The sequence below is a fragment of the Equus quagga genome, chromosome 4 (genome assembly GCF_021613505.1).
Source record: "Equus quagga isolate Etosha38 chromosome 4, UCLA_HA_Equagga_1.0, whole genome shotgun sequence".
NCBI lineage: Eukaryota > Metazoa > Chordata > Mammalia > Perissodactyla > Equidae > Equus > Equus quagga.
Genome location: NC_060270.1, coordinates 22,439,382 through 22,463,594, shown reverse-complemented (window position 1 = coordinate 22,463,594; position 24,213 = coordinate 22,439,382). Strand labels below are relative to the sequence as shown.

Here is a 24,213-nt window from a genome sequence, read left to right as displayed (position 1 = left end):
TCACTAACTTAGTCTGGGAGATGGACAGAAGCCCCTCCAGGAAGTGAAGTGAAGAATGAACTGACCAGGTGAAGGAGCAGAAGTGTTCCAGTCAGAGGGAATGAAAAAAAGTACTATGTCTATTCAACCAATTTATTATGAAGAGGCACTTAGCGACTATTTGTTGAGTGTGGATTTGTCTAGCACACATGGAAAAGTGGGCTTGCCCTGATGTTAAGAGATCCAAGCAATTTTTAGTGCTCTGGATTTTCACGTAATACACTCACAAGAATAAATAATAAGCAGAATAAAAATATTAATAAAAACAAATAAAATAATAAATATGGAATGAATAAATTGGCTTCATAGGATGCCCATAAGACATAGAGAAGACAAGAGAGTTGAGGCAAGGTCTTGGATGGCTGGCTCTTGAATGTGCAACCGTCAGCACTACACGGGCATAAAGAAGTCACACATTTTTATGGAAAAGAGACTTCCAGGGATCAGAGACTCAACACCTATGTCCTTACAGGAGTCCAATAAGGTGTCTTATTACCAGATCTATAAATTATGCAGCCAAGTCCTTCATTCATTAATCAGTCTGTATTTCTTGTGCCTGTTAGCCTAATTAAAATGTAAAGCAAGTGAATGAGAAGGTTGTTAATCTTGAGGGTGGAGAGGGATTAGGCAGGAGACAGAGGCTAGGGCTGCATTTCCCTCAGGGGTCAGAAGGGAGGCTAACTCCTGGTTATACAAAACCTATTAATAACTTGGTTTTGACTCTAGGTTGAATACACCTTCCTAAACAGCATGCTTAGCACTCTAAAGCAGTAAATGGAGAAAATCTCTTAATTGTTAAAGAAATCTCCTGATAAAGATCACAGGAAGTTTACTGAGTAGGACACACCTAGAACAAATTAGAGACAATTAGGAAGTCCATAGACTTGCCCACATTATGTGCTCTATATGCAAATCTCCAAATTTATTACTTATATCAGCAATGGTGGGGTGACTTGGTTAATTCTGGTGATGCTCTTTGCTAGGAATATCGGTGAGGGTAGGCTCAGTGATGCAGTCCTTGAAAGCACCTATGAAGAATATCAGAGATGTCAGTTTGATACATACTTTGAGTTCTAGTGGCCTCTTTGTGCTAGTATATTAAGTCATTAAATATAGCTGCATCCTGAGGAAATTTTATAGTACTTGGGAGTTCTCCAAAAGAGTGACCTGCCACATCGCCTAAGATTCATGATAAGAATACCCTTCAAACTGATGGGCTGGAGGAGCTCCCATCACAAATCTTGCTTAGAGGCCTAGGATTTATTCTTAGAGCCTAGATCAAAAATAAGCCACTCCAGTGCCTGGCACATGGTCTGTGCTTAGAAAGTATTTGTTAAATGAACGTTGAATAAGAGCTTTATGGTTACACATCCTAGGAATTTTCTTCTCTTTGGTTTCAGATTCCTCATTCCTTTGGCTCTAGGTGCCTCAGGGTGAGAAAGTCACTAATGCACCCATATGACTTCCTCATATATTATAAATGCTCAATAATGATTCACATAGAAATAGTATCAGATTTATTGTGGCATGAATGCTGTTAGCCTCTACAAAACACCATGGCTTCATCCCCTGTGGAAAACAAGCCCACTTGTCTGAGCCATTCCCCACCCTTTGCCTACCATGGCTTCCAAGGTTGTCTGCCTGGCTCTACATGCTCCATGAAGTACCCAGAGCCCGCTGATGCTGTGGGGAAGACTCTTGAACTTAAAAGAGGCCTCAGTCAATTCTCCTGGAGCCTAGCCTATTCCAGGCCTTCGAGTCAAACAGCTCTAGCATCTCTAGCTCCTGCAGGCACGGTGGGAGTCTTAACAGCGATCTCTTCTTTGGCTGTCAGAGGAGCAGCTCCCAGACAACCCCATCAAACCCAGGCTAGAATGCCTGGTCTGTTTCTTTAGCTCTCCTGCTCGCCCATGTGCCACAGTCCCTACTTTGCCCTGTCCACCTTTGGGAAAACTGCTACTGCTTGAAGACGCTCAGCAAGAGCTGAAAGACAAGCTTGGGGCCTTAACATCAAAGTAGGAGCAGAAACCGGCAAGCTTCTGCATCCCTCAGGCATCTCTGATGCCTCTGAGAAGGCTGGAACCAGGGCATCTGCCCATTCCACACTTACAGCCCTCCCAAGACCAACCTGCCACCCCTAATCCCCATCTCAAAACTCATCCAGCAGGAGGCAAGGAGGCATCATAGACAGACTAGGTCCCCAAACCTCAGTCTCTTCCCTCCTCAAAGACAGACTATATACAGGGACCTGTGGAGACCAGGAACCTGGAGCTGGGCAACAAAATACACACCAAGGGCTGTGGTACATTCTAAATTTTAAGGAGTACAAAAGGATGAAACCTTTTACCACACCTAGTCTCAGTTTTCCTAAAGCCAGCCCAGTCTCTCCATGGGTCTGTGCCTACTCAGGAGTATCAACATTCCCAGGAGGAAAGTCAGGAGAACAAAAGTCCCAATCATTGTGGAAAGCCTCCTCTGGCATCTGTTTCTAGCAGTCAATTGGTATGAAGGATGAATACCAACTGTGATATGGAGACAAATGGTCCGAAATCTACCCCATGCCATATTGGCCCCCTTGGAACACCAGAACAGGGTTCAAACAATTCACAGAACAGCAGTCTCTCTGTCCTCAGCATAGGTGGGACCCCAGTTCCCATCTGCTACAGCTGCATCCTGCAGGCAGGCTCTAGTCAAGAAATGGGCACCAAAGTATAGACAGGTATCCACGCTTCCAGAGGAGATATCCATGACTTACTACCTATGAGGGTTGGGGAGTTCAGAAGAATGATCTTTTCTCAGGCTTTGAGTACGGGGTGTTTGATACTCTGGATTCTTCTGGGACTTTTGCTGATAAAGGGGAATATAAGCGATAAGGACCCAGAGCTCTGCGGGGCAAGTATACACAGATAGTTTCATACAAAATCCAAATCTCATAATTTAGACTTTTCTTCACCCCTAGGGAATCCTGACTAATGAGTGTTTTATTTAACGAGAACTATATTTAAAATATAACTCAGACCCGCTATGTGAGAGGTCTGCACATCATCAGGGAGCAATTTCAGCTGTCGATGCAGTGGGCTGGGTGCCTCAGCCCTAAACAGGTGCAGTTGATATTCAGCAACATTCCCTTGCCCCCGACCTCAATTAGAAGCTCATGGGAGAGTCTGCAGAATACGTTCCAAGCCCTGGCTCATGTCTCATGTTGGGCTCTGGAAGGGCTGCCCTGCACATTCCAAGTTTTTAAGTTCAAGAGCATGAAACAAGTCATCAGGCCTGGTCTCAGTTTTCTAAAATGCTGTCCCCTGAGTGCACTATACCCCTTCTTGGCTTATTTTTTCCCTAAGCATTTCACCATCTGCCAAATTATAATTTTCATTTATCTTTATTTTCTCTCTCCTTACTAAATTATTACCTCCAAAATGGCAGGAGTTTTTGTCTCTTTTGATCTCAGCTCTATCTCCAGATCCAAAAGCAGTGTACACTAACCACAGGGGACTGCAATTTTAGACGGGTAGCCTGCAAACGCCTTACTGAGTGGATGTTTGAACCTCAAAGGGGTGTGTAAGCATTAGGGAGAGGATGCATATAGTGGGCTAGCTGAATACCTGGCACACAATAAGACTCAATAAATTCAAACTAATACTCTTCTTGTCAAGAGTGCCTGAAATCACGGGAGCTTTTGCCCCTTCCCTTAGGGGCTTCCGGAGATAATGCATGATTTCGGCGACTGTTACTGGAGTTCCTCACTGACTCCCATTTCAGGACTGGAGCCCTCAAATTTCACCGTCTGCTTAAGGCCCAGCTCAAGCACCACTACTTCTTGAGAGACATTTTCCTAGTATTTACTATTATCTCTCGCTCGTGTCCTTAGAGACATCTCTGACCCACTTTCATATAGACGCCGGGTTCTAGCCTGAGTTCCATCACTAAGTCGCTATTTGTCTTTGGGGGAGTCACTTTAATCCGGTTCTCATTTTTCATCCCTAAAAGGTCATATGAGACGACCTACTTCCCGGCTCTAATATTTAATAACTCTAAGAGCAAAACCCACATCCCCACGCCCTTCTCACAGCTCATTCAACAATCCTAAGGGTAGCTGGTGCCCGCTGTACCGGGTCTCCCCAAAAACCGAAGCCTTAGCCTAGGGCAGTCACCGCCTACGTGGCGGAGGAACCGGAGGAAGCCAGCCGACCTACCTCACACTGCAAACACCTGACCTTTGCCAGAATGCCCGCCCTCCCGGCATTTCCGGCTCTCCCCCAGATTTTCTTCCGGAACGCTCGCTCGCGTCTGACCCCGCCCCTCCACCACTCTCTAGAGCCCATTGGCTGTTTCTTTGAGGAAGCGGAGCATTTCCTGACGTTGATTGGTTTCTGTCATTATTGATGGGGTAGTTACAAACAAGGCGTGCCTGGTCTCCCTGGTAACGCTCTGCCGACAGCCCTGATTGGTCCTTGTCCTAATTCCATCTCCGTCCCAACTGCGAGGGGTTGAGTTCCTTGGCCGGGTTCGGCGGCGGTAGGTGTCGCGTTTGGGATTCCCGAGCTGACGTGGCTTAAATTTGGGAGGCGGGGCAGCTAAAGCCCCCGGTGGCAGCCTCTTCCAGGTGAGTGGGGGGACGCTCCCCAACTCCTTCCCTTCTAGAGTCACCCTCACCACAGGGGCCGCGGGGGCTGCCGAAGCAGCCACACTCGGGTCCTCTCCCTGCCCCGCCTTTCCCTGATTCAGTCCGGGATCCGGCCCTTCATCCGCTTCACTTTACCTACCAGGCCTAGTTCTAGTCGCCCACACTCTAGCTCGCCCCGCCAAGAGGGCCTCGGGGTCGCCCTGCGCGGCCTTGGGGACATATGTGCTGTCGGCCCCCACCCAGGACGTTTCTTCTCCGGAAGCGACGGAGAAAGGCGCTCGGGTCAGTCCTGTCCGCGGGGCCCTGCTCCCCGAGCGGCCTGCTCATGCCGGCCTGGGTTCGCAGCAGCTGACGTAGGAGAGAACCTGCTGGGCCCCTGCGCTCAGGCCCGGAACAAACTTCGTGTCCGGAAGGGGAGGCGGGACCCAAACAAATCAAAGGTCGTGAGGGCGGAGATCACAGAAACACTGGGGCTGTTAACGCCAACGAGGGCCTGTCGAACGATTCTGCTAATGAGTTTCTGGAGCGATTCGGAGACAAGGATGATCCTTGCGATCCTACCAACACTAAAATCCCAGGAATAAGGTGGGCAGGCTGTTAGAGGAAAGGGAGCCCTGAAGAAAGTTCTGGAGGAAAAAGAACTTGATTTGGTGGTGTGCAGGATGTTTATTCCGCATAACGGGAGTGGTGTGTAGGAGTGTGAAGGGAAGGTTCAGCCCCTTGACGAACGAGGAATATATTTGTCTGACTTATTTAAAGAGTTCCAGCTGGTCTGTGGGGAGAGGACGACTTAAGAGTGAGACAGAGATATTTAAGATCGCTGGGTAGATAAATACTACTTTTGAAGATAGTTGGAAACTTTATGAGCTTTTAAAGAATCTTACCCTTCTGTGCAAGATGGCAGTGAATTCTCTGCAAAAAGGCAAGAGGCCTTTCCAGAAGCATGAAGTAATTAAATTTGGATGATCAGAATGATTACGAATGGTCAAAATCAGGAAATGTTCTTCTGGAAAGTGACAGGATTTAGTTATGGAATTAGATGTCCAGTTAAAAGTTGAAGAGAACTAAAAAATTGCAAGACATTGTCAACTGACTGTTTCACAGCTTTTACTTCATCTCTCGATCATGGAATGACCGTTTAATGCCTTCCTCTTCACTGCGTTAAATTTGACTACATTAGTAGCTTCCAAATATTTTTAATTGCGTACCCTGTGACTAAAACAGTTTTGAGCAAACATCCTCCAAATATTGTATATTTAATTATGGATAATATATGATAGCCCTGTAAATATATTACTTATATTATAAAATATTCAAAAACATTTAAAAAAGATGAAAGAAGAAATTCTTGCCCATTCCCTGGGACCCTCTCAACCCAATTTGGAGATCACGTAAAGGTGTTTCCTTATTTTTCAAGAAGTCTGTTTGCATCTCTAAGGACTTCCAGACTGGGGGGAACTTCCATTCTTTTTTTTTCTCTGAGGCCTGGGATCCAGCCTCTCCTAAAAGTAATCATCTTTAAGGGAAAATTCCTTTTTCCTTTGCTTGATTCTTAAAAGCCTCCTCTCTTTTTAACCCTTTGTGTTAATGGATTAATTAAAGGGATATAGGTTTTACTCTTGTTTATAAAAAGTAAGTCATAAACTTATGTAGGTTCACTACTATTAGGAATAAATTATTTGAGACGTATCTCACCACTGGTCATTACATACTAGTCTATTGTTAGGAACCACTATATAAAAGGATGTTAGGTTCTGTAATACTCTATTTTTAATTAAGCTATTTTAAAATCAGCAATATGTGCTTTTGGCAAAATTAAATTCAATACGAAAGGATTTAATATTAAAAAAAAATCTTTTTCTCCTCTGTCTGCTGACCCTTTTCCCCATTCCCCGCTTCCCAAGAGTAGGCACTGTGAATAATTTGTTTATTCTTAAGAAACTTTCTGATCATATTCAAGCACATATATATTTATCCCCCTCATTTTCTCTCTCACACAAGTGTAATCATAATACACATACTATTTTATACCTTTCTTTTGCCACTCAATACTATATATTAGTTATTTTTCTATACCCATAAGTATAAAACTACCTCATTCTTTTAAAAGGCTATACAGCATTCCCTTGTAGAAATATCAAAATGTATTTAGCCTGTCCTCTATTGATGGAGGTTTTGGTTGTTTTCAGTCATTAACCATCACAAATACTGCTGTAGTGAACGTCCATGTTTGTATATCCTTGTGCCCTTAAGTGAGCCCATCTGTAGTATAAACAATATGGAATTCTTTGGGGTCATACTACTCTGAATCATTTCATTTTGGTCTGTGTATTGGTCAAAAATAGTGCTTATAAAACTGTAAGTAAATATAAAGGATATGTGTGCCTTCATGCCTCCAGCCCTATTTTCAGCCCCAGTGAAGAATGTTGGGTGATGAGGTTACTCAGAAAATAGATTATCTTCTCTATCTCGACCAGCCAGGAAGCTTTGTTGAGCTCTGTGACTGGCAAATTACTTAATCACCCTATGCCTTGGTTTACTCTCCCTAAAACTGGGGATATTGTAGGCACCTCCTCCTTGGGGTTGTTTTAATAATAAAGTGAGTAAAATAATAAGTAAGTTATTATATGTTAAGTAATTGGAGCAGTACTTAGTGCATAGTACTGTGTATATAAATTATAGCTATCATTTACTTCTAAATTTGTTATTGAAAATAGTGGAGTTTTGTGTCATGAAAAGGAGTTTTAATTTTCTAACGGTAAAATTATAATATTGCATTTGCTTTTCCCAGCTATATAGCACTATTTCCTGTCACCTCCTCAAACTAGTTGAGAATCACTTTGAGAATTAAGGAAAACTGCTGAGGCTTACCTAAATATGAATTAAATAAGTTTGAGGAATGATCTAGAGGTCTAACCATTTTCTGTGTTGTTGTTTCTGTGGGAAAATGTGATTTAAATTCCAAAGCAAATGGTGCACAGGCATGTGCACACAGGCATGCACTCACTGTCTTCAGTTATTTCATTTTCCCATGCATTTTGTACTAGCTTCTCTGTAGTTGGGGACTAGCCTTATATTTCTTTTTACATTTTGATGGCTCCCAGTGTAATACTCTACATCAAGTAGGTATTTAGAAAATAATTATTGATAATGGTGGAGACTTTGAGAAAGTAAGCCTTATTGAATTCTGTGTGCCACCGCAACATACAAGTGTCGAGATCCTGTGGCAGAGTTTGTGGAGGGTGTGTCCGGCATTGACTTTGAGAGACTGATTTATTTGCTTACGTGTTTTATTGAAGCCTGGCCTTGGCATGAAGCTCCTTATTCTTTTTCCAAGTTGCTACTCATGATTCTCGTGCTACATAAAACAATAGCAAGAGCATTGCTTGTCCAGCAGTCACATATATTCCTTACATGAATTTATTACTATCAACATGAATTTTTCCCCTTTACTGATTTTTATATATGCATTTGTCCATTTTTGTCTTACAGTGAACCTAAAGGGGAGATCCATCTTTCTTCATTTAGGTTAAGCATGGCTACTTAGTGGCTCTCTTGCCCTCAAATTCCCAACCTTTGAGCTACCTAAAGCACTTAACTGTGCCTGAGAAGCCTTTCCCATTTACATTTCCTTATTATTCCTGTCATGTCAACAGCTGTAGAAATCACTCTTGAGTCATGGAGTCATAATAACACTGGGCATTAGACTGCTCCTTGTCAGTCTTCTCCATTTTAAGATGAGGAAACTGTAAAGTGACTTACCCAGTATAATACAACCTCTTTGTGTTGGAACTAGGACTGAAAGCTCAGTTGCTGGCTCCCAATGTGGTGCCCTTTCCACTGTGCCATATGCTTTCTCACGTACCTCTCAGAGTGTTGAGTCAGTATATGAGATGCTCCTTTCACTTTGGCCTAGAATGGTACATCCCTGATACTGGTCTTTCCTTTCTTCAAATGTACATATTTTTAAATGGTTATGTGAGAAAAGTAACCCATTTTCCATTCAAAGAGCTTTTTAATCTTATTCAATAATGTTAATTTAGCTGAGGGACTTTGAAATGTCTTAACTTCTCTGACTGTCAGTTTTCCTCATCTATAAAATAGGGATGATGATAATACCTACCTTGCAGTTTTCGTAAGAATTAGAGAGAAATGTATATAAAGTGTCTGATACATATTGCTCAGTAATTGTTACCATTAATATTATCATTATCCTGTGTTCATCTGTATGTGTCCTTCACGTGCAATAATTTTCACTAGGATGCTGATGGAGACACACCCTTGTAGGGAGGGTGAATCAGAATCTCATGTGTGGTAGTGGTAGATTGAGGGGGAGTTTCAGTTTCAAAAAAAACATTCAGGATTTTCATTTTATATTTGGAAAATGAAAAAAAATCATATTTTCACAATAGAAATTACATATCCATCCCAATCTTCTCGGCTAATGGTGATATGCAAAAGATTTGATCTAGGGCATACCACCTTGGGTGTGTATGTGTGTGCCCATATTTGCTCACACACTGTAGTTTTACTTTTCTCTAAAGGGTGTATGGTTTAAAAATGGTTGAGAAACGTTATCACTGTGTCTAAATCTCAGTACTTTTCTGTTTAGCCCTAAAGGTAGTAGCAGTAGGATCCAAGCTACGTAGGGCAGAATGTGTGGGTGCGAAGAGCAGGGCTGTGATAGAGGTGGGTTGGGTGTTGCTGGGGGAATCTGAACTGAAAGTGAGGTATGTATAGATGTGTGTGACAAAGCTAGGAGTTAAGTGGAGAAACTCCCCTATGGACAGCTCTAGCTGTTAATTGATTTTTTAAAAACCTTTTTATTATAAAATAAAACTCAGGTTCAAAAAGACACACCAAAAAAAAATGTATACTTTAATGAATTATTATAAGGTAAGCATTCTTGTCAACCACCAGGTATATTGTCAGGACTGGCAGTATAACTTTGCTAGTCGTCAAGAAAACCCTCCCTGTGCCCCATCCCAATTATGGCCCTCTCTTTCCTTCCAAAGTAATCACTTCCTTGTGGTTTCTTTATGGTTTTGTCACTTAAATGTGAATCTTGTCTCCCTCCTTTTTTTAAAGAATAACTTCATATGTCTCTTACGTATTTTTCATAGTTTCTGTTGAAGAAATTAGGCCTTTTGACCTGTGGAGTTTCCCACACTCTGAGAATTGCATTTTCATGGGGCAGTTCAACATACTCCTCTGTCCTCTTCATTTATTGCAAATTAACAGCTGGATCCAGAGGCTTCACAGGACTCAGGTTCGATCCCTTTGGCAAGGCTATAGGTGGTGGTATATTCTTTCATCAGGAGGTTCATTATGTCTGGTTTTTGCTCTTCTTTGTTATCAGCTGTTGATGCTCAATGTCTCGATCCATGAATTCATTGAGACTTGTGAAGTATTAGACTAGATATTCCAGTTCTACCATTTTGTTTTCCTTTAATAGCTGGAATAATTTTATAAGGAGATGTGTTCCCTCATCTACTATTTGCTTCCCAAATGGTAAAGTTCAAATAGAAAAGACAAGATAAATCCTTGTACTTACTGGTTTTCAACATAATTAGTTCAGATCATGACCGGTTTATTATTATTATGAACTTGTGGATTTAAATATTTTTGGTGAGTTTCAGTTTGTCGCAATTCATATTCTTATTAGAAACTCATAATTGTTCCTTTGGCCTGTGGGAACCTCTTTAGTTTGGCTCCTGGGCCCTTTTGACATGACTCTAGTAGTCTTTGAAAGCTTCCTTGCTATTTTGTATGACAAGATGTTTCAGGCTCATTTTGTACATTTCCTACTTCAGGACTGAAATCAGCCATTTCTCTAAGAGGCCTTCCTGTTTAAGAAAAATATATATTTTTTAAAGATTTTATTTTTTTCCTTTTTCTCCCCAAAGCCCTCCAGTACATAGTTGTATATTCTTTGTTGTGGGTCCTTCTAGTTGTGGCATGTGGGACGCTGCCTCAGCGTGGTTTGATGAGCAGTGCCATGTCCGCACCCAGGATTCGAACCAATGAAACACTGGGCCGCCTGCAGCGGAGTGCGCGAACTTAACCACTTGGCCACGGGGCCAGCCCCAAGAAAAATATTTTTAAGTGGGAAAGGGTATTTAAAGATTCCAGTCTAGGCAATAGAAATGCTCATTGCTTTACAGTTTGTCATTGTTTTTAAGCCTTTTCAGTGGACAGAGATAGGAAAATATATATACTAAGGTAAGATAGTTTGTAGGTGCATGCTGATACTTTCAATTCAAATTCAAGATCAGTTTTTACTTTGGGGTTCTTAATTTCTTCTGTATTATGTCTGTATTCTTTTTTCCTACTGAAAATATGGTAGAATTACTATGCCCATAATTACTCACTTACTTTAATTCTATGTGGCACATACAGTAGTCAAGGAATAATAATACTGATACAACCACCATCAGTTTTGGTTATTGAAAACAATTTTGAAAGGTTTCTTTTGCATATGGTATTCACATTCTCCCCCATCTTTTTTTCATGGCAGTCCCATGTATTGTCAGAGCACGTAAACATTAAATATTATGCTATCTCCATTCCAGGCTTAGTTTTACGAGTAACCATATATTGAATGCTCACCACCAGTCCTTGTGATGATGTTTCTTTAGTCATTTTGGTTGTCTCAAGCTTTCCCTCTAATGATTGCCTTAGGAAAGGCTCATAGGAAAATTTTTCATGAATTTTCTTGCATGTTCGTAACATACTGTCTGTGCTCTTTATATCTGAAGGTCATTTTTGCTGAAAATAAAATCCTTGGCTCGCATTTTCTTTCCTTGAATATCACACATCTATAACTCCATTTTTTTCCTGGCAAAGGCATTGCCGTTGAAAAGTCGGATGATAGTCTTATTTTCTTTATCTTACAAGTTGCATGATCTTTTGGCCTAAATATCAAAAGATTATTTTATTTTTAATTTTTTTAGTTTTTTTTTTCTCATTGAGGTCATAATAGTTTATAACATTGTGAAATTTCAGTTGTACATTATTATTTGTCAGTCACCATATAAATGTGCCCCTTTATCTCTTGTGTCTATCCCTCCAACCCGCATCCCCTCTGGTAACCACTAAACTATTCTGTTTGTCCGTGTGTTAGTTTATCTTCCACATGTGAGTGAAATCATATGGTGTTTGTCTCTCTCTATCTGGCTTATTTTCCTCAACATAATACCCTCAAGGTCCATCCATGTTGTTGCGAATGGGACGATTTTGTCTTTTTTTTTTTAATGGCAGAGTAGTAGTCCATTGTATATATGTATTACATCTTCTTTATCCAGTCGTCAGTCAGTGGACAGTTGGGTTGCTTCCACTTCTTGGCTATAGTGAATAATGCTGCAGTGAACATAGGGGTGCATAAATCTCTTTGACTTCTTGATTTCAAGTTCTTTGGATAAATACCCAGTAGCGGGATAACTGGTTTGTATGGTGTTTCTAGTTTTTATTTTTATTTTTTTGATGGAGATTAGCCCTGAGCTAACATCTGCCACCAATTCTCCACTTTTTTTGCTGAGGAAGACTGGCCCTGAGTTAACATCCGTGCCCATCTTCCTCTACTTTATATTTGGCATGCCTGCCACAGCATGACTTGACAAGCAGTGTGTAGGTCCGCACCTGGGATCCGAACAGGTGAACCCCAGGCCGCCAAAGAGGAACCTGTGAACTCCACCACTGTGCCACTGGGCTGGCCCCTCTATAATTTTTTGAGAAGTCTCCATACTGTTTTCCATAGTGGCTGCACCAGTTTGTGTTCCCACCAGCAGTGTATGAGGGTTCCCTTTTCTCCACATCCTCTCTAACATTTGTTAGTTTTTTGTCTTGGAGATTATAGCCATTCTAAAGGGTGTAAGGTGATGTCTTAGTGTAGTTTTGATTTGCATGTCTCTGATGATTACTGATGGTGAACATCTTTTCGTGTGCCTATTGGCCATCTGTCTGTCTTCTTTGGAAAAATGTTCATATCCTCTGCCCATTTTTTGATCAGGTTGTTTGTTTTTTTGTTCTTGAGTTGTGTGAATTCTTTATATATTTTGGAGATTAACCCCTTATCAGATATATGATTTGCAAATATTTTCTCCCCTTTGGTGGGTTGTCTTTTCATTTTGTTCGTGATTTCCTTTGCCTTGTAGAAGCTCTTTAGTCTGAGAAAGTCTCACTTATTTTTTCTTTTGTTTCCCTTGTCCCAGTAGACAGGGTATTTGAAAGGATCCTTCTAAGACTGATGTCAAAGGAGTGTACTGCCTATATTTTCTTCTAGGAGTTTTATGGTTTCAGGTCTTACCTTCAACTCTTTGATACATTTTGAGTTAATTTTTGTGTATGGCAGAAGATATTGGTCTACTTTCATTCTTTTGCATGTGGCTGTCCAGTTTTCTCAACACCATTTATTTAAGAGACTTTCCTTTCTCCATTGTATATTCTTAGCTCTTTTATGAAGATTAGCTGTCCGTAGATGTGTGGTTTTATTTTGGGCTTTCAGTCCTGTTCCATTGATCTGTGTGTCTGTTTTTGTACCAGTACCATGCTATTTTGATTACTATAGCTTTGTAATATATTTTGAAGTCAGGGATTGTGATGCCTCCAGCTTTGTTCTTTTTTCTCAGGATTGCTTTAGCTATTTGGGGTCTTTTGTTGCCAAATCTGAATTTCAGGTTTCTTTGTTCTATTTCCATGAAGAATGTCATTGGGATTCTGATTGGGATTGCATTGATTCTGTAGATTGCTTTAGGTAGGAGGGACATTTTAACTATGTTTATTCTTCTAATTCATGTGCATGGAATATCGTTCCATTCCTTTATGTCATCATCGATTTCTTTCAGTAATATCATAGAGTTTTCATTGTATAGGTTTTTTTATCTCTTTGGTTAAATTAATTTCTAGATATTCTTTTTGTTGGATTGTAAATGGGATTGTATTCTTGAGTTCTCTTTCTGTTAGTTCGTTATTAAAGTATAGGAATGCAACTGATTTTTGGAAGTTGATTTTGTACTCTGCAGCTTTGCTGTAGTTCTTGATTATTTCTAATAGTTTTCAGATGGATTCTTTAGGGTTTTCTATACATAAAGTTATGTCATTGGCAAACAGCAAGAGTTTCACTTCTTCATTGCCTATTTGAATTCCTTTTATTTCTTTTTCTTGCCTAATTGCTCTGGCCAAAACCTCCGGTACTATGTTCAATAAGAGTTGTAAGAGTGGGCACTTTTGTCTTCTTTCAAAGGATTATTTTTAAGTCTATTAATTTTATCAGAATGACTTGTTAGTCATTCTGGGTTGATATTCTTAGGTACATGGTGGTCTCTTTCAGTATGTAGCTTCAAATCTTTTAAAATTTCAGGTAAGTGTTCTGGATTTTGGTTTTTCGTTCTGTACCTTTGCTTTGGTTTTTTTCTTCAGGGAATCCTATTATCTGCATTGCTTATCTTCATTATTTATAACTTTCTCTTGATTCTTTTTTATTGCTTATTTCTTTAAAATTTTTTTAAATGAACAAATTATTGGGAATAGTTTTAGATTTACTGTAGAAATTTGCAGAGATAGTTCAGAGTTCAGTGTACTGCTCACCCATTATTCCCTAATGTTAACATGTTACATTAGCAAAGTGCATTTGTCAAAACTAAGAAACTAACATTAATTCATTACTATTAACTAAACTCCATACATTATTCGGATTTCACTAATTTCTCTGTTAATGTCTTTTTTCTGTTGCAGGGTCAAATTGTAGGACATCACATTGCATTTAGTTCATTTCTTTTTCTTTCTTTTTAAAATTGAGATAATTGTAAAGTCACGTGCAGTTGTAGTAAATAATACAGAGAAATTCCTTGTATAGTTTGTTCAGTTTCCCTCAATGATAACATTTTACAAAATTATTGTATAATATCACAACCAGGATACTGGTATTAATATATTCCCCAGTTTTATTTGTATACGTGTGTGTGTGTATGTGTGTGTGTGTTAAGTTTTATCACCTATGTAGGCTCCTGTATCCACCATTACAGTTAAGATATTACACAGATCCGACACCACAAGGATCCTTTGTGTTGCCTTTTTATAGCTACAACTACCTCCTCGCCTCTCATTTCCAACCCCTCCCTGAGTGCTGGCAACCACTAATCTGTCCTGAGTCATTTAAAAAATGTTATATAAGTATGGAATTAAATAGTAGGTAGCCTTTTGGAATTGGGTTGTTTTTCATTTACAATTTCCTGGAGATTCATCTAAACTGTTGAATGTTATCAGTGGTTGGTTTGTTTTCATTGCTGTGTAATATTCCATGGTATGTATGTACCATAGTTTGTTTACCCATTTACTTGTTGACAGACATGCTTGCTGATTCCAGTTTTGGGCTCTTACAACCAAAGCTGCTATGAACATTCATGTACAGGTTTTTGTGTGAATTTAAGTTTTCATTTCTCTGAGACAAATGCCTAGGAGTAAAATTATTGGGTCATAAAGTAGCTACATGTTTAGTTTCTAGTTAATTTCTTTTTGATTCTTAAAATTATGCTTCATTTCAACTTTCTTTTTTTCTTAAGGTGTTATTTGTTGTAATTATTCATTTTCCTGTTCCTGTTTCCTGTTCCTTGATTTCCAAAATGGTTTTTAAAATTTTCTATTATTTCTTGTGTTTCTTCTTCATTTCTGGGTTTTTCTGTTTTGAAGGAGAGGGGTAATTGATAAATGTATTTGTTTTAAGTCATTTGAAGAAAACATCTTATATATATGTGTTCAGCAAAGTTTGCATCATAGAAAATGGTGAGAATGTCAAAGTTTGATTTTTCTTTTGTGAAGGTGAGTATGATGTATACCGTTTGTGCTCTGCTGTGCTGCAGGTGCTGCACACACAGTTAGCAGTTAAGACCTGGCCTTTGATTTTGTCAAGGAGGTGTTAATATTGAAAGTAGACATTAGGGTTTTTTATAGCTTTTTTGAGGTATAATTGACAAATTAAAAAACGTATGTATTAAAGATACACAACACAATGTTTTGATACATATACATTGTTAAATTATTACCACAATCAAGCTAATTAATCTGTCCATCACCTCAAATAGTTACTTTTTTGGTATGATGAGAACATTTAGGATCTACTCTCTTAGCAAATTTCAAGTATGCAATGCAGTATTACTAACTGTAGTCACCATGCTGTATGTTAGATTCCAAGAACTTATTCATCCTGTGTAACTGAAACTTTGTACCTTTTGACCAACATCTCCCCATTTCCCCTACCCACTAGGCTCTGTTAACCACTATCCTACTCTCAGCTTCTATGAGTTTAACTTTTTTAGATTTCATATATAGGTGAGATCATGCAGTATTTGTCTTTCTGTACCTGGCTTATTTCACTTAGCAAAATGTCCTCCAGGTTCATCCACGTTGTCACAAATGACAGGATTTCCTTATTTTTTAGGGGTGAATAATATTCCGTTGTGTGTATATACTACATTTTCTTTATCTGTTGGTCTGTTGATGGACACTTAGGTTGATTCTGTATTTTAGCTGTTATGAATAATGCTGCAGTGAACATGGGGGTGCAGATCTCTCTTCAAGATACTGATTTCATTTCTTTTGAATATATACCCAGAAGTGGGATTGGTGATCATATGGTAGTTCTATTTTCAATTTTTTGAGGAACCTCCATACTGTTTTCCATATTGGCTGTGCCAGTTTGCATTCCCACTAACAAGGTACAAGGGTTCCCTTTTCTCTGCATCCTTACCAACACTTGTTATCTTTTATCTTTTTGATAATAGCCATTCTGACAGGTGTGAGGTGATATGTGATTTTGATTTGCATTCCCCTGATGATTAGTGATGTTGAGCATTTTTCATATACCTGCTGGCCATTTGTATGTCTTCTTTTGAGAAATGTCTTTCTAAATCCTTTGCCCGTTTTAAAATTGAGTTATTTGTTTTCTTGCTATTGAGTTGTTTGAGTTCCTTGTGTGTTTTGGATATTAATCCTTATCACATGTATGGTTTACAAATATTTCACCCATTCTGTAGGTTTTCTCTTCATTCTGTTGTTTCCTTTGCTGTACAGAAGCTTTTTAGTTTGATACAATCTCATTTGTCTAATTTTGCTTTTGTTGTCTGTGCCTTTGGGGTCATATCCAAGGAATCATTGCCCAGACCAATGTCAAGAAGCTTTTTCCCATGTTTTCTTCTAATAGTTTTACAGTTTCAGACTTACATTTAAGTCTTTAATCCAGTTTGAGTTGATTTTTGTGCATGGTGTGAAATAGGGGTCCAATTTAATTCTTCTTCATGTGGATACCCAGTTTTTCCAAAACCATTTATTTAAGAAACTTTTCTCCGTGTGTATTCTTGGCCCCTTTTTGGGGCAGGCCCAGTGGCCTAGTGGTTAAGTTCAGTGTGCTCCACCTCAGCAGCCTGGGTTCACAGGTTTGGTCTTGGGTGAGAACCTACACCACTCATCAGCCATGCTGTGGCGGCAACCCACATACAAAATAGAGGAAGATTGGCCACAGATGTTAGTTCAGGGAGAATCTTCCTCAGCAAAAAAAGAAAAAAAGAAGAAGAAGATCAATTGACAGTAAAGGTGTGGATTTATTTCTGAGCTCTTTATTTTGTTCTGTTGGTCTATGTATCTGTTTTTATGCCAATATCATGTCGTTTTGATTACTATACCTTTGCAGTATATTTTGAAATCAAGTAATTTGATGCTTCCAGCTTTATTCTTACTCAAGACTGCTTTGGCTATTCAGGGTCTTTTGTGGTTCCATACAATTTTAGGATCGTTTTTTCCATTTTTGTGAAAATAGGCATTGGAATTTTGATAGGGATTGCATTGAGTCTGTAGATTGCTTCGAGTGGTATGCACATTTTAAAAATATTAATTCTTTCTATGAACATGGGGTATTTTATTTGTGTCTTTTTCAGTTTCTTTCCTTGGTGTTTTATAGTTTCCAGTGTACAGATCTTTCACCTCCTAAATACTTTGTTTTCCATGCTATTATAAATGGGATTATTCTCTTAATTTTTTTGGATTGTTCATTGTTAGTATGTGTAAGTATATTGATTTTTTTGTCCTGCAACTTTACTGAATTTATTAGTTCTAACAGTTTTTTGGTGGAATCTTTAGAGTTTTCTATATGTGAAATCATGTCATCTGCAAACAGACACAATGTTACTACTTCTTTTCTGATTTGGATGTCTTTTATTTCTTTTTCCTACCTAGTTGCTCTGGCTAGGATTTCCAGTACTATGTTGAATAGAAGTAGCCAGAGTGGACATCCGTGTCTTGTTTCTGATCTCAGAGGAAAAGCTTTCAGCTTTTCACTATTGAGTATGATGTTAGCTGTGGGCTTATCATGTATGGCCTTTATTATGTTGACGTACATCCCTTCTGTACCTAATTTGTTGAGAGTTTTTATCATGAAAGGATGGTGGGTTTGGTCAAATGCTTTTTATGCATCTATTGAGATGATTTTATAATACTTATCCTTCATTCTTTTAATGTGGTATATCATGTGGGTTGATTTGTGGATGCTGAACCATCCTTGCATCCCAGGAATAAATCCTACTTGCTCATGGTGTTTGACCTTTGAATGTGATGCTGAAATCAGTTTGTTAGTATTTTTTGAGGATTTTTGCATCTGTGTTCATCAGGGATATTGGCCTGTAATTTTCTTTTCTTATGGTGTCCTTGGCTGGATTTGGTATCAAGGTAATGCTGGCCTTGTAAAGTGAATCTGAAAGTATTCCTTCCTCAATTTTTTGGAAGAGTTTGAGAAGGATTGGCATTAGTTCCTTAAGTATTTGGTAGAATTCACCCGTGAAGTCTTCAAGTCCTGGGCAGTTTTTTGTTGAGAGGTTTTTAATTATTGATCCAATCTCCTAACTTGTTATCGGTCTGTTCAGATTTTCTGTTTCTTCATGATTGAGTCTTGGTAAGTTGTATCTTTCTAGGAATTTATCCTTTTCTTCCAGGTTACCCAATTTGTTGGCATGTAATTGTTCACAGTGGTATCTTAAAAATCTTTGTATTTCTTTGGTATCAGTTGTAATGTCTCCTTCATTTCTGATTTTATTTGAGTCTTCTCACTTTTGTTCTTTGTTAGTCTAGTTAAAGGTTTGTCAATATTATCTTTTTAAAAAAACCAACTCAGTTTTATTCAGCTTTCTATTGTTTTTCTAGTCTCTTTTATTTCTGCTCTGATCTTTATTGTTTCCTTCCTTCTGCTTTTGGCTTAGTTTGTTGTTCCTAGTCTTTGAGGTGTAAAGTTGGGATATTTGAGATCTTTCTTTTTTATTGTAGGCATTTATTGCTGTAAACTTCTGTCTTAGAACTGCTTTTGCTGTATACTGTAAGTTTTGGTATATTGTGCTTCCATTTTCATTTATTTCAAGATGTTTTTTGATTTCCTTTTTGATTTCTTTTTGACTCATTGGTGTTCAGGAGTGTGTCAATTTCTACCTATTTGTGAATTTTTCAGTTTTTCTCCTGTTATTGATTTCTAATTTCATACCATTATGGTCAGGAATGATACTTAATATGATTTCTGTCTTCTTAAATATGTTAAGGCCCAACATATGAACTATCCTGGAGAATGTTCCATATGTGCTTGAAAAGATGTGTGTTCTGCTGCTGTTGGATGGAATGTTCTGTATATATCTGTAAGATCCTTTTCATCTAATGTGTAATTGAAGTCCAATGTTTTCTTATTGCTTTTCTGTCTGGATGATCTATCCATTGTTGAAATTGGGGTATTGAAGTTCCCTACTATTAGTGTATTGCTATCTTTTCTCCCTTCAGTTATGTTAAAATTTGCTTAATATATTTAGGTGCTCTGATGTTGGGTGCATATATATTTATATGTGTTATATCCTCTTGATGAATTGACTCCTCTATCATTATATAATGACCTTTTCTGTCTTGTGATGGTTTTTGACTTAAATTCTATATTTTATCTAAGTATAGTTACCCCTGCTTTCTTTTGGTTACCATTTTCATGGAATATCTTTTTCCATCCCTTCACTTTCAGCCCATGTGTATCCTTGGAGCTAAAGTGAGTCTCTTTTAGGCAGCATATAGTTGGTTCTTGTTTTTTTGAGCCACTCTGACTGGAGAATTTAATCTATTTAGGTTTAAAGTCATTATTGAAAGGTAAGGACTTACTATTGCCATTTTGTTAACAGTTGCCTGACTATTTCGTAGTTCCTTTGTTCCTTTTTTCTTCTCTTGCTATCTTCTTGGGTTTTTCAATTTCTGATGCATGTTTTTTATGGCTTAGATCATTTTTCCATGCCTTTCTCTCCTTTTAGTAGATTTAGTAGGTTATAGTTCTGAATTGTTTTTGATCATGACTCTTTGACATGCTTCCCTTTCTTATGAAACAGTATGGATATTATTCTTTTATTTCTCCTTACAATAACTTTGTATGAAAATTGACTGTGCTACTTTTCAGTTGCTTGTTTTTATGTTTATTGTTGCTAAACTTTTAGAAGGATACTTATTTTGGATAGCTTTTCTAACTTCACAGCACTCCTTATGTTGTTTTCCAATATTGTTCAGATATATGGCAGCTGGATTTCTGAGATTTTTCTGACTCTTTTTCCTGTCACCCTCACTCAGTCTTTATCTGGACTTTCTTTGGTCTCTTCATTCTTTCCTGATGAATTTGAATTCTTTTCTCAGTGAATTCTCCTCTGGGGACGCCATGTTCTGAAAGACAGGCCTGACTCTTCAGTTTTGAGAGTTCATGTGGCTTGAGCCTTTCAGACCTTGTAGGATCCTTGCACTTATGTGCTGTTGGAGTGGGGATACATCCTCCCTTTCAGCTTCTGCTCTCTAATTGCTCAGCACATCTTCCAGTGCGTACCCACTGGCCTTTTGCAGTTCTCTTGGTATCACGTCTGTTGCACTCTTACAGCTGCTGTAGGGGAGGCAAAATTTTACCTCTACCCTCTTAGGGTTTTCCGCTGGGCCTAAGAATTAAGTCGATATAAGACAGATTAACAGGAGAAAAGCATACAAATTTATTTAATATGAGTTTTATGTGATGTGGAGGCCCTCATAAGGAAATGAAGACCCAAAGAAGCAGTTAGAATCTGACATTTATATATTGAGTTGAACAAAGGGTAGTAAATTGTGAAAATGAGACAAGGCAAAAGGGGCTGGTTAATCATGGAGAAGTGACTAGGAAGATAAGTGTTAGCTTATAAGATTTGTTTATACAAATTTCTCTTGGCCTCAACTCCTCATCCCTGGTGATAAGAATTTTACTTTTTTCCTGGTATAGGGAAGACATCTTCCTTATGGGGATTTTATTTTTTGCTTTCAGGAAGAAAAAGGGGAGGTCAGAGCATTCTTCTACCTGCTGTTTTTCAAGTGCCTTTAGCTCAAAATAATCCTTACGCCAAAATGGCATATTATAGGGTGGCACATTCTGCCACCTTTCACTTCCCTCTTCTTCCTCCTGCATGGACAACAATGACACACAGATCTTATGGCTGTTGGTAGTTTGTCTAATCCATGTTTATTTTGGAGTTTGTGGGAAACTTTGTCACATAGTTTTTTTGGTAAGGCTGTCCATGGGTTTTTGATTTTATTACCTAGTTGCTTTGTCTGTTTTTATGTAGGAACTCAGGAAGATCCCAAATCTATGCTGTCTGCTACTACCATCTTCTCAGAGTCCCATTGTTTGATTTTGTTTTTTTTTTTGGCTTGTTCCCAGCAGGGTCTGAAAAATCTGAAGATAAGTGATTCTGTTTGATAAATTAGGTTCTATTATGACTTTCTTTGATTAGTGCAAGTCTATATGCTTAATAAAGACTCTTTAGTTATAGTGGTCATTTCCTTCATTAATAAGGTTACTATAGAAAATTGAATCTCTAGAGTTGAAAAGAAAGCTTAGAATCTGCTGGTGAGTTGTGATTTCTTTTTTAGACTCACTGTAGTTATAAGTCTCAGAGCTTGAATGAGTGGTTATATAGGGTCCTATGTACTTATATATGACCCTATGTTGCCCTTCCAGTGGTTATATATATAGTTATATGTGGTCCTATGCTGCACTCCTAGGAGTGGTTCTCTCTTTCCTTTCCTCTTTCACGTGTTTTCCAAAACCTGTATGCTACTAAGGTTACCAGGACAACCCGTTTAGAAACAAAGGTCTTCGCAGTTCTTTCTTAGTTAAAGACCGTGGCTACCCTAAGCACTGTTACTACTCTGACTAGAAGAAAACTAGCAGAGACTAGTTTTATTCACATGCTTATTTTGTACAACAGCTTTTGTATTTCTCCCTCCCCAGGGTTTTAAAAGTCAGATAACATTTTATCACTAAACATAAAATTCAGTGTAATCACTTATATTACTGCTATGCACAGTCCAGTTTTATTTTGATTTTTCCTATGAAAACATTAATAATCTTACCTTTAGGGAGTTTATGGACTGCCAATTGACACTGATCTGAATATGTAAATAAATGAGTAAGTGGTGTGTGTGTGTATATCAGCATATTCAGGTTTTCTGTTTCTTCTTGAGTGAGTTTTCTTCTTTTCTGGTACATGCATTTAATGCTATACATTTTGAACAAGGGTTATATTTAAATTTAGTGAACCCACACATGAAAGAATGGGGTTTATGGGGCACATAAAAAGAAAAATTTTACCGAATCATGGTGTTTGACAAAGTAACAGTCTGTCAGGGGAAGGAATAGTTAAGAAGTTCATGTTTGTAAGTGAAATCATGATGAAAGAAAAGGCATTAAAGATATCCCGTAAGGTGCTTTTTTTTCCTGCTAAACAGTTATGCATTTGTATTTCATTTAGTGATGGCAATTAAAATCTCTGTGCAGTCTCCGCTGAAAAGAATAGTGTATGACTACACTGTGTGTACTCAAATGCCTTTTTAAAGACATCATCATGTACAATCTGTGTGAAATATATATCACCAGCACAGTTTTCTTATTTCACTTATAGTTGTTATAGTTACCAATATAGGAGAAGCCTATATCCATTTTACTGATTCTTATGTTTTCTTTTCCTGTAGAAATGCTGAGCCGATTGTCAGGATTAGCAAATGTTGTTTTGCATGAATTATCGGGAGATGACACTGATCAGAATATGAGGGCTTCCTTAGACCCTGTGAGTAGCTCTGTTCTGAATTAAATTGGTGAGACATCCGTTCTATGTTCTTCTGAGGAAAGGAATTTAAGATAGAAGGGGGTGAGCAGCCTCCCTTGTGCTAGGTGGAAGAGAGGATTAAGAAAAATATTGTGACTATAAATGGTCTTTCTCCTGCAAGTTTGTAGCCTAAAAGCCACAGTGATGGGAGTCAAGTCCTAGATGAGATTCTAAAGATCTTTCTTATTTATTCCCCTGAGCCTTGTTTAGTACTAGATTGCTTTAACTCCTCCTTGGGTATATATCCCTGTTCCATAGGAAAGGTTTCTTAAGTGAGGGTATGAGTTGGGCAAAAGATAGATGACGTGGGAATGAAAGAACTCCTGTTTGGAAGCTAATACCTTTTCCTTGGCGCATTGGCAACCTTTTGTCCAAATATTAGGAACTACCCCAAGCATCTGACATGGAGTTTAATGATAGAACACAAGAGGATGTTCTGGAGCGCCTGGCTTATGCAGAGCAGTTGGTGGTGGAGCTAAAAGAAGTCATTAGACAGAAGGATATTCAGCTGCAGCAGAAGGATGACGTTCTACAGGTACCGTTGTTTTGTTCTTTCTGGCCGAGCGTTTGATAAAAGACAGAATATTGGCTTAGATTATTAGAGACTCTGATTCTTACTTCCCCAGTACTATAAGATGATGCCTACTGAGAATAACTTTTGTTTGTGCTAGATTAGTGGTGAATAAACATTTATGCATTTACTGTCATTGTTCTCTGACAGGAAGAAAGAAAAGCTGCTGATAACAAAATAAAAAAACTAAAACTTCATGCTAAGGCCAAATTAACTTCTTTGAATAAACACCTAGAAGAAATGAAGGCACAAGGAGGGGCTGCTCTGCCTGCGGAACCTCAGTCAGAGGAGCAGCTCTCTAAGGTATGGTGGCTGAGGATAACGCGTATTTTCTGAGTGGGAAAAACCTCCTAAGATAGCAGATCTTCACTACTCACAAACCTTTATGATGCTGAAGTAGTGTGGCACTAAAGTAAAGGCTGTTTTTTCTTGATGAGCTTGCAGTCTAGTCTGGCTCCAGGCCACGCACAGACTAAAAGGCTAACAGGAAACATGGGAATGAAATGCCAGTTGTGAGCCTAAACTTCTAGAGAATTAAAAAGGCTAATAGGAAGAAGTAAATACTGAAGTGAGGTGTTTAGATAGGAGAGGCACATACCTTTTGGGGGGTTTCCATCATTGGTTAGAAGATTAAACTAGATGGTCTGTAAGGTTTCTGCCAGCCCTGAAATACTTTAATTCAGTGACATGATACAGAATATTCTGTGTCCTCATGTGGCCACATAGTAGTGGATTAAAGTTTCCTGTGTTGTGGGCTAACTCAGCTAGATTGCCTTGGGCTCCCTGTAAGGGGTGCATTCCAGGTT

At 38.6% G+C, this 24,213-nt stretch overlaps 1 protein-coding gene across 5 annotated transcripts in view; it reads left to right on the top strand.

Moving 5' to 3' along the window:
- The first annotated feature begins 4,529 nt into the window (after positions 1-4,529).
- GOLGB1 (golgin B1) overlaps positions 4,530-24,213 on the top strand; it is a 78,123-nt gene continuing 58,439 nt past the window's right edge. For 4 of the 5 annotated variants that reach the window (XM_046659369.1, XM_046659367.1, XM_046659372.1 and 1 more), the window contains exons 1-4: positions 4,530-4,645; positions 22,703-22,797; positions 23,219-23,371; positions 23,558-23,710. In XM_046659369.1, coding sequence (XP_046515325.1) covers positions 22,705-22,797; positions 23,219-23,371; positions 23,558-23,710 — 399 coding nt within the window. In that variant the 5' untranslated portion in view covers positions 4,530-4,645; positions 22,703-22,704. Of the gene's footprint in view, positions 4,646-22,702; positions 22,826-23,218; positions 23,372-23,557; positions 23,711-24,213 lie in introns of those variants that run through there. The other variant, XM_046659368.1, reaches the window with a different exon arrangement.